This window comes from Nomascus leucogenys, chromosome 8 (assembly GCF_006542625.1).
Source record: "Nomascus leucogenys isolate Asia chromosome 8, Asia_NLE_v1, whole genome shotgun sequence".
Classification (NCBI taxonomy): domain Eukaryota; kingdom Metazoa; phylum Chordata; class Mammalia; order Primates; family Hylobatidae; genus Nomascus; species Nomascus leucogenys.
This window is the reverse complement of record NC_044388.1, coordinates 81,117,181-81,133,706: the sequence shown is the minus strand read 5'-3', so window position 1 is coordinate 81,133,706 and position 16,526 is coordinate 81,117,181. Positions and strand designations below refer to the sequence as shown.

Below are 16,526 nucleotides of genomic sequence, written 5' to 3'. Positions count from 1 at the left end.
TAATCATTTGGCATTTTAAGAAAATGTAGCTTATTTTACGGTCTTAGGGGGAAAAAAAGCAAAAAATATAAGTACCTAGGCAGACTTAGACTTTTTACATTATTTTATAGCAAGTCAATTCTGATAAACTTTTGCATTTAATTGGAAAACAAGTAAGAAATTGAATATACTACTTATAGAGACACAATATGAAACAAAATACAAGGAAAACATCATTCAGAAGAAAGGGGTGCTTTCAATCTCAAGAGTGATCATCAGTTCAAAGAATTCGACAAACCATAAAAAAATTTTTATCTTTGTCCAGGAAACTCAGGTAGTTAAATTCCACATGGAATCATCAGATATGTGCTTGGAAATTACCACATCATTGTTTTCTGGACTGAGATCTACTGTAGAATTTTTTGATGTTTTGTTTTAGAGACAGGGTCTCGCTCTGTCACCCAGCCTGGAGTACAGAGGCATGATCATGGCTCACTGCAACCTCAAACTCCTGGGCACAAGTGATCCTCCAATCTCAGCCTCCCAAGTAACTGAGACTACAGGCACACAACATCACACTCAGCTAATTTTTGTTAGTTTGCTTCTTTTGTAGAGACAGAGTTTTGCCCAGGCTGGTTTCAAACTCCTGGGTTCAAGTAATCCTCATGCCTCAGCTCCCAAAGTGCTGGGATTACAGGCATGAGCCATCATGCCCGGCCTTACTGTAGATATTTTTATATTTAGAAAGTAATTATAAGGCATGTATCATATTCTAGAATACATTTGCTAATGGGTATATTTCTTAAAATCCCACACTGAAATAGAAGTGAGTTACCAGGCTCTGAGGAGAATAGGAGTTGACAGCACTGGAGCTGCCAGTCCCTGGTGCCATCTGATTGTTGTGTTGCGAATTTGTGAAGACAAGGGCTTGGCCAAAGCCCTGCTGTTGGGAAGTTTCAAAGGAGTTGGCTTCTGAGGCTTGACTGTGAGGAACAGGCTTCTGGAGCAAGGCTACCAGATCAATGCTAAGCAGACAAAAAGCAATGAGGAACCAGTCATAAGCAAATCTTACCAACAAATGAATTTGAGAAGTCAATCAATATATAGTGAATTTACATTAAAAATCAAATGAGGAGAACCTCTGGAAAATGGGGTTTAAGGGGGCAAAAGGAGGGCATCATCCACACAAAAGAGCATACCAAGCCACAGAGACTGAAGCAGGGCTTTGCAGAGAAGAGAATCAAAAGGTGTATTGAGAAATTTTCAAAGTAATGACTAACACATTATAAACTGATTTGAAAACCTGGAGCAATAAAATAAAATTAAACAATTTTCTCAAGTTTGGTTCATTTTACCTAGAATATTTTACCCATTTATTACCTAAAACCAGAATTCCTAATAAATCCATATTTCTAGGGAATGAAGACCTCACCTGCAGTAAGCAATTCAATAAGTTTCACCTTTTTTTTTTTTCTAAGACAGTGTCTCACTCTGTTACCAAGGCTGGAATGCAGTGGTGTGATCCTGGCTCACTGCAACCTCCGCCTCCCAGGCTTAAGCGATTCTCGTGCCTCAGCCTCCCAAGTAGCTGGGATTACAGGCGTGTGCTACCATGCCCGGCTAATTTTTCTATTTTTAGTAGAGACAGGGTTTCACCATGTTGGACAGGCTGGTCTCACTCCTGATCTCAAGTGAGCCGCCTGCTTGGCCTCCCAAAGTGCTGGGATTACAAGCGTGAGCCACCCTACCTGACCAAGTTTCATATTTATCTTAAATTTTTACATTCTATCCCATAATACATTTAAGTGTGTGTATACACACACACACACATGCCCATATAATTTTATCTTTAAAATATTCAGGAATAAATGCACAGTATAATAACAAATATACTGTTAACCAGAACTCTTAAAACACCCCCAGACAGATATTCCAATTTGGACTACCTGACAAGAATGAGCTACAAACTTCCTGTACCAACTCTTTTCTAAACTTACCTAGTGTAGTAGGACCTGCCAGATGCACCGTATTACCTAACCTTGTAATGAATGCCATTCAATCCTTTCAAAGGCCAGTTCCCATCAGTTCTCCTAACTGACATTCTCACTATGCCAATGAGACAGGCAGATTGTAGGACAATTCAAGACTCATTCCTGACACATGGCAAAGTTCCTAGCCTGAGTTCCTCTCCCTTATAGACTATAGCCAAGTTGAATTTCATGACAATGATCCCAGTAAATTCACTGAATCATAAATACAATAGAGAATATGTGCATTTAACAAGAAACTCTAAACAATCTCAAAACAATATAAGACATAATCATTAATCATTTTTATTTCCCTACAATGAAATCTCATCACCGTCTCATCTGGCATGAGATTGATCCTGTTAAGTTCAAAACTGCCTTCATTTCTAAGGTATCATATGTAACCAGTCTTTTATCTTTCCAGATCACTACACTTTGAAACCACTTTCAAAGGTGTTTAGTGTGAAAACTAAAATGTAAATAAATGCTCTTCTCATTTGGTTCAGTGTACATTCTAAGAATGTTGTTGTTATCCTGTAGTTCCTTCCTTTTCTGTAATCTAGTAGAGTAAAACTAGTAGAACTCAAATAAGAGATCTGTATTAGTTTCAGAAGATCTAAATAAATGGTACATGAAGAAACCAAAGAATACAATGTATTAAGTTCATTCTGTCAAAAAAAAAAATATGTCTACAAAAGTGAAAATAGCAACCATTTAAAAAGTTTAGGCCAGGCATGGTGGCTCATGCCTGTAATCCCAGCACTTTAGGAGGCCGAGGCTGGCGGATCACAAGGTCAGGAGTTCGAGACCAGCCTAGCCAATATGGTGAAACCCCGTCTCTACTAAAAATACAAAAATTAGCCGGGCGTGGTGGCGGGCGCCTGTAATCCCAGCTACTTGGGAGGCTGAGGCAGAAGAATCACTTAACTTGGGAGGGGGACGTTGCAGCGAGCCGAGATCACACCACTGCATTCCAGCCTAGGCGACAGAGTGAGACTCCGTCTCAAAAAAACAAAAAAAAGAAAAACGGCCAGGTGTGGTGGCTCACATCTGTAATCCCAGCACTTTGGGAGGCTGAGGTGGGCGGATCACCTGAGGTTGGGAGTTCGAGACCAGCCTGACCAACATGGAAAAACTGTCTCTACTAAAAATACAAAATTAGCTGAGCGTGGGGGCGCATGCCTGTAATCCCAGCTACTTGGGAGGCTGAGGCAGGAGAATCACTTGAACCCAGGAGGCGGAGGTTGCAGTGAGCCGAGATAGCGCCATTGCACTCTAGCCTGGGCAACAAGAGCAAAACTACGTCTCAAAAAAGAAAAGAAAAAAGTTTAACATGATGTCTGCAACAACTGCTAACAAATTCATCAGTGGATACATCAATTAGAAAATGACTGAAGCTCTGTCAGATTACCAAGTAGTGGTAAAATAAAGGTTAGCCTTGGATAAAAAGGGATAAAATAGAAAGAGACCCAAAAATGAAAATACTTTTCCTGAGGCAAAAGATTTCAGTAATGCTTTGAATAACAAATATAAGATGGCAAAAAGGATTTACCTTTGCCCAGGTGAGATGTGATTCTCTGCTGGAGCAGATGAGGCAGTGAAGACCTTTGTTTCAGAAAGCTGTATGGAAAGTTGAAAAATTTAATCTTATTCTACATACTATTAAACCCAAAACACTGACTTCCTGATCATTTGTAGTCATCAGTAGTCTCTTACACTTCACATAACAGTTATTCTAAAGAAAATGAAACATGCAAGTGACCATGACAAGTAATTTTCAAGTGAATGCATTTTTTTTTTTTTTTTTTTTTTTTTTTTTTTTGAGACAGGGTCTGGCCCTGTTGCCCAGGAAGGAGTGCAGTGACGTGACCTCGGCTCACTGCAATCTGTGCCTCCTAGGTTCAAGCGATAATCTCACCTCAGCCTCCTGAGTAGCTGGGCCTCCTGAGTAGCTGGGCCTCCAGGCACGCACCAGCATGCGCCACCACACCGAGCTAATTTTTGTATTTTTAGTAGAAACAGGGTTTTGCCATGTTGCCCAGGATAATCTCCAATCCCTGGCCTCAAGTGATGCACCCACCTCGGCCTCCCAAAGTGTTGGGATTACAAGTATAAGCCATGGCGCCTGGCTGCAAGTGAAGGTAATTTTAGATTGAAAGGCCTAGAAGAATGATTTCAAATCAGGAAAATGATGAGACTAATGGTAAACAACACAGTGAAACACTCAAACCAGGGCTCAACCGCAGACTCACTTCTCTATTTGTCATTACACAAAACGAGAATACCAGTAAACCCACCAACAATGCTAACAGAAATGCCAAAAAGAAGTTGAGAAGGTGGCCAGGAATGGTGGCTCACACCTGAAGGCCCAACACTCTGGGCAGCCGAGGCAGGAGGATTGCTTGAGGCCAGGAGTAAGACTTCATCTCTAGGAAAAAAAAAAAAAAAAAAAAAATTTGCTGATCGTGGTGGTGTGCACCTGTCCCAGCTACATGGGAGGCTGAGGCAGGAGAATCGCTTCAGTCCAGAGATAGAGGTTGAGGCTGCCGTGAGCCATGATCACACCACTGCACTCCAGGCTAGGGGACAAAGTGAGATCCTGCCTCAAAAAAAAAAAAAAAAAAAGAAGAAGAAGAAGTCATTGAGAAGTTTGTAAAGGTGAAATAATCGATGTTTTCTCCCCCCAAAGACAGATGTCTTTAGTACTTAATTGATGAGTAATTTTACATTTCATTTTTATTAAACCATGGGTTTCTATTATTTTAAAAAAATTGATTTTATCGCATTCTAACACATCCAATAAACCGCAAACATTCAAACCGAGTAACTGAGTAAGTCTGGCATACATAGGCTCCCATGAAACCATCACCACAATCAGGACAGTGAACATATTCTTTACTCCCCCACAATTTCCACCTGTCCCTGTGGAATCACTCATTCCCACAACTTGTCTGCATCCCCAGGCAACCACTCACATGCTTTCTGACACTACAGATTAGGCTGCATTTTCTAGAATTTTAAATGAAATCATAAAAGTATCCAAACCTTTATTCCTGGCTTCTTTCACTCAGCATAATTATTTTGGGATATATGCACATTGTTTTAACTCACTTTTAGGGCACTCAGGATAAATTTTTTGAAACCTCAACTGACATTAATAAAAGATACATATTCTTTTTATGTTTTCAATGTGGGGACTTGGCTTTGAAAGGCTGGAAAATGTTGATCTAATGAGGTAATACGGAAAACATAAAAATGCTACTCAAAAGGTTCCCATAATTCTTATCAACTCTAAATGTCTCAGAAACACTGTATAAAACCAGACTTCCTGCATGAGACAGTATGTGTAAGCAGGAGGTAGAGCAGACAGTAGGTGTTCATTTTCTTCAACAATATAAAAGTGCTAAATTGTTTACCGGTTCAACAAGTCAACAAGAAGGGCATAAGTTGCATCCTATTCCAAAACAGGGTGTGTGGGAAGGGTTTTTTTTTCTTTTTTTCTTTTTTGGGAGACAGACCTTACTCTGTCACCCAGGCAAGAATGCAGTGACATGATCACTGAGGCTCACTGCAGCTACAAACTCAACCTCCCAGGCTCAAGCATTCCTCCCACCTCCACTTCCTAAGTAGCTGGGACTACAGGCACCTGCCATCACACACAGCTATTTTAAAAATTTTTTGTAGAGACAGGGCCTCCCTATCTTGCCCAGGCTGCTCTTGATCTCTTGGGCTCAAGCGATCCTCCTGCCTCAGCCTCCCAAAGTGCTAGGGTTACAGGCATGAGCCACTGTGCCTGCCCCAAGGTAGTAGTATTTTAATATTCCGAGTGAATCCATTTTTGCCTGAAAGAAACTTACAAATTAAATCTATTTAAGAAAAAGAGAAAAAGAAGTAAATGAGAACTACTACAAACATTGACATATCTAAACATGATAATAAAACACTGAATGGTTCCCCCCACCCTTTTTTTTTTTTTTTTTTGAGATGGAGTTTCATTCTTGCTGCCCAGGCTGGAGTGCAATGGTGTGATCTCGTCTCACTGCAAGTGCCTCCCGGGTTCAAGTGATTCTCCTGCCTCAGTCTCCCAAGTAATTGGAATTACAGGTGCCCACCATCACACCTGGCTAATTTTTGTATTTTTAGTAGAGACAGGGTTTCACCACGTTGGCCAGGCTTGTCTTGAACTACTGACCTCAGGTGATCCGCCCACCGCAGCCTCCGAAAATGCTGGGATTACAGGCATGAGCCACTGTGCCCGGCCTTTTTTTTTTTTTTTTTAAGGAAGGGCCAGGCATGATGGCATGCACCTGTAATCTCAACTACTTAGAGGCTGAGGCAACAGGATCGCTTGAGCACAGGAGTTTGGGGTTGGAGTGAGCTGGCCAACAGTGCAAGACCTAGTCTTTAAAATTAAAAAAAGGCCGGGCGCAGTGGCTCATGCCTGTAATCCCAGACCTTTGGGAAGCCAAGTCAGACAGATCACTTGAGGTTAGGAATTCGAGACCAGCCTGGCCAACATGGTGAAACCCCGTCTTTACTAAAAATACAAAAATTGGCCAGGCATGGTGGCGCGCATCTATAATTCCAGCTACTCAGGTGGCTGGGGCAGGAGAATCACTTGAACCCCGAGGCGGAGGTTGCAGTGAGCCAAGATCGTGCCACTGCACTCCAGCCTGCACAACAGGGAGAGACTACATCTCAAAAAATAAAAAATAGATTAATTAATTTTTTTATAAAAGGAGAAAAGAGGTGACTAGTTATTGTTCTAAAATCTAGAAGGAATCTAGGATTCACATTTTAGATTATTCCCCTACCGATCAGCATTACTTTGTATCACCTCAGAGAAATTTACAATTTTTATGATTCCAAAGAAAAAATACCCAAATTCTGTTAACTCTTTTCAGGAATTACATATTTTGATACAGCAGAATGTTAATGTTTCTCTGGAGTACATGTATACTGCCTGATACTAGATGTTCATCAAAAGACTTCATGTGACCCACGGAAAACTCCAATAATTTAGGCAGGACAGCTATTATGATATTCACTATACAGATGAAAAACAGGAGGCTCAGACTGGAAAGATGCCTTGTTGAAGGTCAACAGCTAGAATTTACACAGAATTTTGTCTCATGATCCCTTGCTGATTTTCTGACATGCCTGCTGATCCTGAGAGGCAACCAGATGTAAAGCTTTTAGCCTTGCAACCTTCTCCTATCCCACCTTGCAACAAAACTTTAGCAAAAATTCTAACAATAAAAAACATTTATACGTGGGATGGTTCTGTTCAAAATAAGGTAAGATGTCCACAGACTATTCACTTTGACTTCCCTTTAACACTAGTGCTCAACCCTCCACTGGTTTAAATAACCACTTATCAAGTCCAGCCTCTGATATTAAAGGTATCAAACGTCGTACCAGTATGATGCACAGCCAAGGATAACTAGAAAGCCAGGTGGCATCATAACACTAAGGACTTTCAATTAGTATGCAGCAGCAGTGAAAATATCCCCCAAATCCCAACTAAAGGAGCATATCTACTCTCATCTTTGTCACACTCTACCCAGCTCACTCCTAACAAGCCAGATTTAATCCTGCTAAAAAAAGAAAGGAAGCAAAAGTACAAAGTTTAAAAAAAAAAAAAATGCTTGTCCAAAATTGCTTAATTTTGGCCAGGCATGGTGGCTTATGCCTGTAATCCTGGAACTTTGGGAAGCCAAGGCAAGAGAACTGCTTGAGCCTGGGGGGTTGAGGCTGCAGTGAGCTATGATCGCACCACTGCACTCCAGCCTGAGCGACAGAGCAAGAGCAAGGCCCTGTCTCAAAAAAAAGAAAAAAAAAAATTAAAGTGTTTATTTTTTACAAGGTAAAATGAATCTATCTATGGTAGTGGGTTGTTCAAACACCACTTAAAACCCAAATAATACTGTGTGTGAAGGAGTAGTAAGACCCAAGGAACAATGCCCTGCCTAAGGTCATCAAACAAGTCAAGTAGAAATCATGTTTCTTGTTTCTCATTCCAAGCAGGTCCTGTTAGCATAAATGGAAACACATATGGAGACAGAGAAAAAGAATCTCAAACTCTGCGTCATTGTATATAGTTTTGAGGATCTGTATTTGTAATCCATTTATTCTTTCCCTCTCAATGTCTGCTCAAACTCTGTGTCAGGTAGATACCAAACTCAAGAGTTCTAGAATTTGACAGTCAAACAGAAAAGAGGTATAAAATTTTATGGTATTGGGTTATTTATCCCTTTTTTCTCTATTATTTAACTTATTTTTTTTTTTCCAAAAAAATACTATGCTGAAAGCAGAACTTAATAGACTGACGGTACCCAGAAGCTAGTGTAACATGCTCAAAAATATCTCTGGAATAAAGGAATTTTTTTTTAAAAAAAAGCGTTCTTCTAGTCAAAAGGGGAAGAGGTTGGGCATGGAACCAGAGCAAACTTATTCAGGTTAATTTCAACTGTGATCCAAAATATAGACTCTCCTTTAATGAAAATATTCTAAAGAATAATAGTTCACAAATCTGGGCAACAGTGTCAGCTGGCTATCAGGTCAAACAAAACACAGATAAGCTTAAAAAAAAAATCAATCCTACTTAACACCTGGTAAATTTTGTTTGTTTGCTTTAAGATGGATTCTTGCTCTGTCACCCAGGCTAGATAGAGGGTGGTGAAACGATAATGCAGCCTTGAACTCCTGGGCTCAAGAGATCCTCCTGCCTTAGCCTCCTGAGTAGCTGAGACTACAGATGCACAACCCCACATCCACGTAATTTTATTATTATTATTTTTTTGTAGAGACAGGGGTCTCACTTTGTTACTCAGGCAGGTCTCATATTCCTGGCTTCAAGTGATCCTCCTACCTTAGCTTCTCAGAGTGCTGGGATTATAGTTGTGAGCCACTACGCCCAGCCTAACACCTCAACCTTTTTTCTTGTTTGTTTTTTCCAATTTCCCAATCATCTTGACACTTGGTCATTTTTAAGCATGAAAACAAATATTCTTAAAAATCTGAAAATCTAAGTTCCTTTTAAGAAGCATCTGTTAAAAAAGCCAACTCTCGAAAACCCTGGCTACGATACATGCCAGAAAAGAAGCCAAGATAAGATGTCTCAGGCTCTTTCTTCCAAGCACCAAAGTTCCCACCAAACACTGAAAGAAAGACAGGTATCGGCCAGGCGCAGTGTCTCATGCCTATAATCCCAGCACTTTGGAGGTTGAGGCAAGTGTATCACCTGAGGTCAGGAGTTTGAGACCACCCTGACCAAAATGGTGAAACATCATCTCTACTAAAAAAAAAATACAAAATTAGCCAGGCGTCGTGGCACACACCTGTAATCCCAGCTATTTGGGAGGCTGAGGCAGAACTGCTTGAATCCGGGAGGCGGAGGTTGCAATGAGCCGAGATCACACCATTGCATTCCAGCCTGGGCAACAAAAGTGAAATTCCATTTCAAAAAAAAAAAAGAAAGGTCTCATCTGACAGCGAACACTTACATCTTCAGTCCAGTCTTCTGTTGTCCACTCTTCCACAGAATTCTTCCAAGCCCCTATTGGGAAACAACGGCAATCAAAGTTTACACCACAAAGTCAAATACAGTCCGAGTCCAAATGATTCCTTTTTGTGTACTATGCAGGAAAAAAGACACATACACCTCACTAGCAATTTAGTTTACAACCCAAGAAACATGACATTCTTAATCTATTCCCAGTAAAATCAGTAATATTTCTTTTCTCTCGTTCTCTTTGAAGTAATGTTTACAAATGCAACTTGACTAGTAGTCACTATCTACATAACCTCAAATCAGTGTTTCAAATGGATTTTGCTTCAATATAGGTCAAATCCAAGCAATTCTGCCATGAGTAAGAAAAGTATGGATGTAGCACAAATATAGACATTTAACAATGGTTTGATTTCTTACAATATAGTCTTCAAAACAACAAATTTCATTTTAAGGCAAATCTGTCTTGGACCCTATTTCAGGTGGATTACTGAATTATCAAATTTAGAGAAGCATCCTTTTTATAAAATATTAGCTCTACTACGTGGTTTCCTAATAGGTCTCCAGCAAAGTTTAACACTACTCTTGCTCACACCAAGTCTGCTGCTTTAAGTTCTGGAGTCAGTACGCAGGATGCACTCAAACAGTTCTTACAGAATACTCATCCATAACCCATCTAAGTACTTTCAAAAGTGTTGCTACTCAAAAAATACTTACTTACAGATCTTATATAAGTAGAGGGCCATTGTTTATAGCATGTATTTAAAAAAATGCCCATAGATAATGGTTTTTAAAGGAAATACACTAAGAAATTAATGACAACCCCAGAAAGCGGGATTATGGATGTTTTCAGTTCCTTTATAGGAAGAAAGGAGTTAATCATCTGACATACAAAATTCCATTTCTCTCCAAAAGTTGTGTATGGAGAGGGAAAAGGAGGAGGGACACGCTTGTGAGACAAAAGAAGTCAGGTAACCATGTCTACCTTCCTTAGAATCATGTAAACAGCCAAATAACTGACCTCCTCATAAGTAAAATGATGACTGTTTCCTAGAAAGAGAGTCCTTATTTATGGAATGTTTTTCACAGGATGTACCTGATTTCAGATTGGGATGACTCTCTGTGAAATGTGATGTAAACTGTGCCAATATTTGGATGTAAAATACAGATGTTTCAAAACCGAAAACATTTAATTCTGTCTGAGAAACCACTAATACACTGGAAATTTGGAGGATGAAGTTAATGAAAGCCAGAATGGTAAGAGAAAGCTTGATGGCGAAGATGAAACACACACACACAAGAATATAAAGGAAAATTTCCAGGAGAAAAACAATGATGAAACATTACAAAAACCTACATAAAAAATATTAAAAGTACTCTAAAGCTTAAAATATACATTATTTTTTCTAATTTTTAAAATTGCGATAAAATACATATAAATTTGAGCAGCTCAGCCACTATATGTACAGTTAATGTAGTAAGTTAAAACAGACTTTTATGCATGATATGTAGTAAGAATGGCCTACCATGGCAATTCAGGAGATGTATTAAAAGTTTAAAAAAGGCTGGGCATGATGGCTCATGCCTGTAATCCCAGCACTTTGGGAGGAAGAGGTGGGTGGATCACGAGGTCAGGAGTTCAAGACCAGCCTGGTCAATATGGTGAAACCCCGTCTCTACTAAAACTACAAAAATTAGCCGGGCATGGTGGCGTGTGCCTGTAGTCCCAGCTACTGGGGAGGCTGGGGCAGGAGAATCGTTTGAACCCGGGAGGTGGAGGTTGCAGTGAGCTCAGATCATGTCACTGCTCCAGTCTGGGCAACAGAGCGAGACTCTATCTCAAAAACAAATAAATAAATAAATAATAAATAAATAAATAATAAAAAATAGGGCCTGGAGCAGTGGCTCATGCCTGTAATTGCAGCACTTCGGGAGGCAGAGGTGAGTGGATCACCTGAGGTCAGGAGTTTCAGATCAGCCTGGCCAACATGGTGAAACCCCATCTCTACTAAAAATACAAAGAATGAGCCAGGGGTGGTGGCTCACACCTGTAAATCCCAGCTACTTGGGAGGCTGAGGCAGGAGAATTGCTTGAACCCAGGAGATAGAGGTTGCAGTGAGTCGAGATCATGCCATTGCACTCCAGCCTGGGCAACAAGAGCAAAACTCCATCTCAAAAAAAAATAAAAAAACATAAAAATAACATAATAAAAAAATAAAAAAAGACTGGCCTACCACTTTGAGAGCAGTATTTTGAAAATAATTAAACACAACTTTGGACTTGCATAATAGGGTGAGAATCTGAGTACATTTAAAAGCAAGTACAAGGCACTATGTATGTAGCCTGAAGGAAAAACAGGGAAACAGATAGTTATAAGCAGAGATGCAACATGATAGAGTGGTAAGTCAGGAAATTACAGGGGAAACTCCCATGTCAGAAGCAAGTGCCACGTTGTTGCAGGAACTAGCCATACCTACACAGACTATAAAAAATTCCAGACATTAAATACAGAAGGCAGAGGCTCAGGTCTTAATCATATTTTGGAATATTAAAATTTTAATTTGGTCCACATTAGACCTACACCCCAAAACATAAGGGAAAAACTTCAACAATTCTTATTTTCAGCTTAAAACAATATATTTGAGATGAATGCTTTAGGTTCAATTTGACTTGGTGTTAGTCCTCTAACGAATGTATGTTAAGGCCACTTAGGAACAAGGAAAACGATGAAAATTCTGTGGCACCTTGAAAGTCAATCAACAAAACATTTCCATTAGCAAACTGCAAATATGATTACCAAATAAACAGGTATAGTTTACAAACATTTATCTGATAAATTTTTATTAGCTAGCTTTGATAAAAAATGACAGGTATTGCAAGCAATTTATAAGATTCTTAATTTAAAAAATTAAAAAATTATTCATACCTTTGAGTCCATAAGAACTTTTGTTTGACAGATCCTGAGCTATGTTGTGAGTATGTGATGCCAGTTCTGTGGACCAATGTAAAATTGAGGGTTTAAACATATCAAAAGAATGAAAGTATTCATCACAGAGAAGATGGTCACTGTCAAAGCTATGTATATGCTGCGTTACTGCCCAAGGATAGTGAAATGTAATTGAAATCCATACTCTTACAGGTCACTGCAAATCAAGTTATGAATCTTATCCTTGATGGCTCTTGGACACTCAAATTACTTCAATTATTCTCATTCTCATGCCCATGTTTACCAAGCTCCCTTCTCACTCATCAAAGAGAGTATTCTAATCTGTTCAACAGGTACCAGTTTTTAGAAAATTTATAAATTAGCCTTCTGAGTATACACAAGTCTTTCTAGTTTGGTTAATTTGAGTGTTCCTCACATCGGGAATAGATTTGTGGTTATTATACTGTCAACAGTTGGGTTTCTGAGCCTATAAGGCTGAGTCCTGGACTCAGAACTCTCTTATCAACAAGCCAATACCATTCTGTAAGGCCTCTGGAAAAACAGCCAGCACCATCAGCTGATGACATCCTTTAACTGTATTCTACAACAAACTGGTTTTGCTTATCTAAATGCTTTTCAGCAAGAAATCTGCTACTTTAAATAATAAGTGGGAGGAGATGAAAGAAAAGAGAGAGGAGGAAAGAGAAAATTAAAAAAAAGTAACTAATTGACTAATTCAACATTCTGCTTCAACACTTGCACAACATTCGGCTTCAAAGCCATGGAAACGGGCACAGCTTCCACACACAGTTCTTCCACACTGTGTGTGGAAGCTGTGCACAGTGGTACAGGGCTGTAGTCCCAGCTACACAGGAAGGTGATGCAGGAGGATCACTTGAGCCCAGGAGTTTGAGGTTGTAGTGCACTAAGATTATGCCTGTGAATACCAACTACACTCCAGCCTGGACAACAAATTGAGACCCCCATCTCTTAAAAAAAAAGAAGCAAGAAAAAAAACCATCAGTGGAGGTATTAATAAAGGCACTATAATATCACATACACTTTTTTGTTTGGATGTGTTTTCATTCCACTTTTATAAAAACCTGAGAATGGGATTGTCAGATTGTACGATAAAGGTATGCTTTCCCACCAGGCATGTATATGAGTACCTGTTATTCCACAATCCTCACCAGCACTTGGAATTTTTCATTTCCTTTAAAGCCATTTTAATAGGTGAATGGGAGTAACTCAATGTGGCTTTACTTTGTATTTCCCCAGTGACTAATAATGATGAGCACACTCAAAGATTTGTTTGCTATCCATTTATCATCTTCCCTTATAAATGCAAATATTTTGCTTTTAATTAACTTATGTTAAAATAATTAGATTCACAGGAAATTATCCTTCACCAGTCTCCGTGTTGAAACAGACATTACACAAAATTTACCATTTCTGACCCTCTCCAAGTGTACAATTTAGTGGCACAGAGTGTATTCACAATGTTGTACAATCATTACTATCCATTTCTAGAACTTCTTCCATTTTTTCCATTTTTAATTGCTCATTTGTTTTAGGAGGTTGTTTTCTTATTACTGAATTGTGAGAGTTCTTTATTTATTTTGTATATAAGTCCTTATCAAATATGGATTTTATATAAACATTTTCTCCAAGACTACGTCTCATCCTATCATTTCATTTTTCTCTTCAGAAGAATTTCATAATTTTTGATAAAATGTACTTTGTCAATTTTCTCTTTTATGACTCAAGCTTATCGGATTCTATGTAAGAAATCTTTGCCTAACCTAAAGTCACTAGGATTTGCCACTACATCTTTTTTGTAAGTTGTACTTTTAGGTTTCATGTTTAAGTGTAAACTTGGAGGGTAATTTTTGTATACAATATAATGTATGGCATTGAATTGCCTCATAATCTTTGACAAAAAACAATTAGCCATATGTATATGTGTTTATTTCTAAACTACTATGCTATTGATTTATGTGTTTTGCTTACTGTAGCGTTAGAGCAGTTCTTAAAATCAGGGAGTGTGGGCCGGGTGCAGTGGCTCACACCTGTAATCCCAGCACTCTGAGAGGCTGAGGCGGGTAGATCACAAGGTTAGGAGATGGAGACCATCCTGGCTAACACAGTGAAGCCCCGTCTCTACTAAAACTACAAAAAAATTAGCCAGGTGTGGTGGCGGGCGCCTGCAGTCCCAGCTACTTGGGAGGCTGAGGCAGGAGAATGGCGTGAACCCGGGAGGCAGAGCTTGCAGTGAGCAGAGATCGTGCCACTGCACTCCAGCCTGAGTGACGAAGCGAGACTCCATCTCAAAAAAACAAAAGAAATCAGGGAGTGTGGGTCTTAGAACTTTTTTTTTCTTTTCAAAATTGTTTAGGCTACTTTAGTCCCTTTAATATTATATAAAAATTTTAGAGTCAAGTTGTCAAGGCCAGGCACAATAGCTCACACCTGTAATCTCACCACTTTGGGAGGCTGAGGTGGGCAGATCACTTGAGGTCAGAGTTCAACACTTACCTGCCCAACATGAAACCCTGTCTCTACTAAAAATACAAAAAAAAAAAAAAAAAAAAAAAATTAGCTGGGCATGGTGGCGCACACCTGTAATCCTAGCTACTCAGGAGGCTGAGGTAGGAAATCACTCACCCGGGAGGTGGAGGTTGCAGTGAGTTGAGATTGCAACACTGCACTCCAGCCTGGGTGACAGAGTGAGACTCCATCTCGAAAAAAATAAAAATAAAAAAAAGAATCAAGTTGTCAAAAATCTGCTAAGATTTTTATTGGAATTGTGCTGAAGCTATCGATCAATTTGGAGAGAAATGACATTTCAAAGATATTGAGTCTTCCGATTCATGAACACTGAATATGTTCCCTTTTATGAGGGTCTTCTTTGATCTTTCCCAACATGTTGCATAATATTAACATACAAATCTTGCATATATGTAGTCAGAAATAACTATTTCTTGTTTTTTTGGTACTACTAAAAAAAGTACTGTTTTTCTTATTCTTTGTTTGCAATTGTTCACTGCTAGTAAAGAAGTACCATAATTATATTTTAATGATGGTTATAATTCTATATGCATTTGTTAGAATTCATCCTCTGTACCTCTAAAAAGGGGAGAATATATGTGTATTTATACAAAAACTACAACAAATCTGATTTTTTTAAAAAAATCAGTGGGGAAAATTTACATGAGACGAACTACCGTGGATTAATAAATTCAAAGACTGAGTCAGTAAAAACTAAATGTCACAACAGTGAGACTAAAATATTAAAGTGGTATATCCCTCTATTTATTGTCTTCTTTATTTTCTCTCAATATTGTTTTATATTTTTTCTAATCTTACATATCTTACATATCATTAGACTTATTCCTAGGCATCTGGTGTTTTCTGAAGCTACTAGCAATTTTTTTCCATTTTCTGTTTGTTGATGATTTATAAAAATACATGCCTTCATGAAACTTGTGTCTTGCATCTTGTGCTTGTGAAACTCCCCAATAATTTGTCTATAGATTCTTTCACACAATCACAAAAAACAATGGTTTATTCTCCCTTTCCAATCCTTATGACTTACTTATTTTTTCTTTATTGCACTGGCTAGGAGCTCCAGTACAGTGAGAATGGAAGCAGGGACCGCATGTGTTTTTATCTTGTTCCAGAGGAAAACCATTCAATATATCACCATTGACTGTAATATCTGCTGTAAGTTTACAGATATTCCTGATCTGATTAAGGAAATTCCTTGTATTCCTAACTGCCAGGGTTTTGTTTTTAATTAGAAAAATTATTTATTTCTGCTCCTTTCATAGATCTTATTGCTCAGGAAACAGTCACACATAGATATCTGAAATAATGTATTATCACACTCCCTGTTAAAAGGCAAAGCACCACAGGTAAAGCTGATCAGCCATCTAGAATTCTCAACTTATGGAATCTTGCTTCCAGATTTTATATTAATTTCTGAAAATCAGAAATGTCATCTCCAAAAAAAAGTTAAAGGGGCTGTAAAAAATAATCACTTTATTCAATATTATATTTGTAAACTGGAGTATATTTTCTTTA

At 38.7% G+C, this 16,526-nt stretch overlaps 1 protein-coding gene and 1 non-coding gene across 7 annotated transcripts in view; both read right to left on the bottom strand.

Moving 5' to 3' along the window:
• Positions 1-16,526, bottom strand: part of UBAP2 (ubiquitin associated protein 2) — a 128,313-nt gene that overhangs the window by 30,421 nt on the left and 81,366 nt on the right. For all 6 annotated transcript variants that reach the window (XM_030817571.1, XM_030817569.1, XM_030817570.1 and 3 more), the window contains 4 exons: positions 12,444-12,509; positions 9,512-9,564; positions 3,559-3,626; positions 815-1,004 (listed from right to left, as the gene is read on the bottom strand). In XM_030817571.1, coding sequence (XP_030673431.1) covers positions 815-1,004; positions 3,559-3,626; positions 9,512-9,564; positions 12,444-12,509 — 377 coding nt within the window. The remainder of the gene's footprint in view (positions 1-814; positions 1,005-3,558; positions 3,627-9,511; positions 9,565-12,443; positions 12,510-16,526) is intronic.
• On the bottom strand, positions 299-380 carry LOC115836518. The gene has a single exon (XR_004031591.1). It is a non-coding gene; the product is annotated as a small nucleolar RNA SNORD121A (small nucleolar RNA).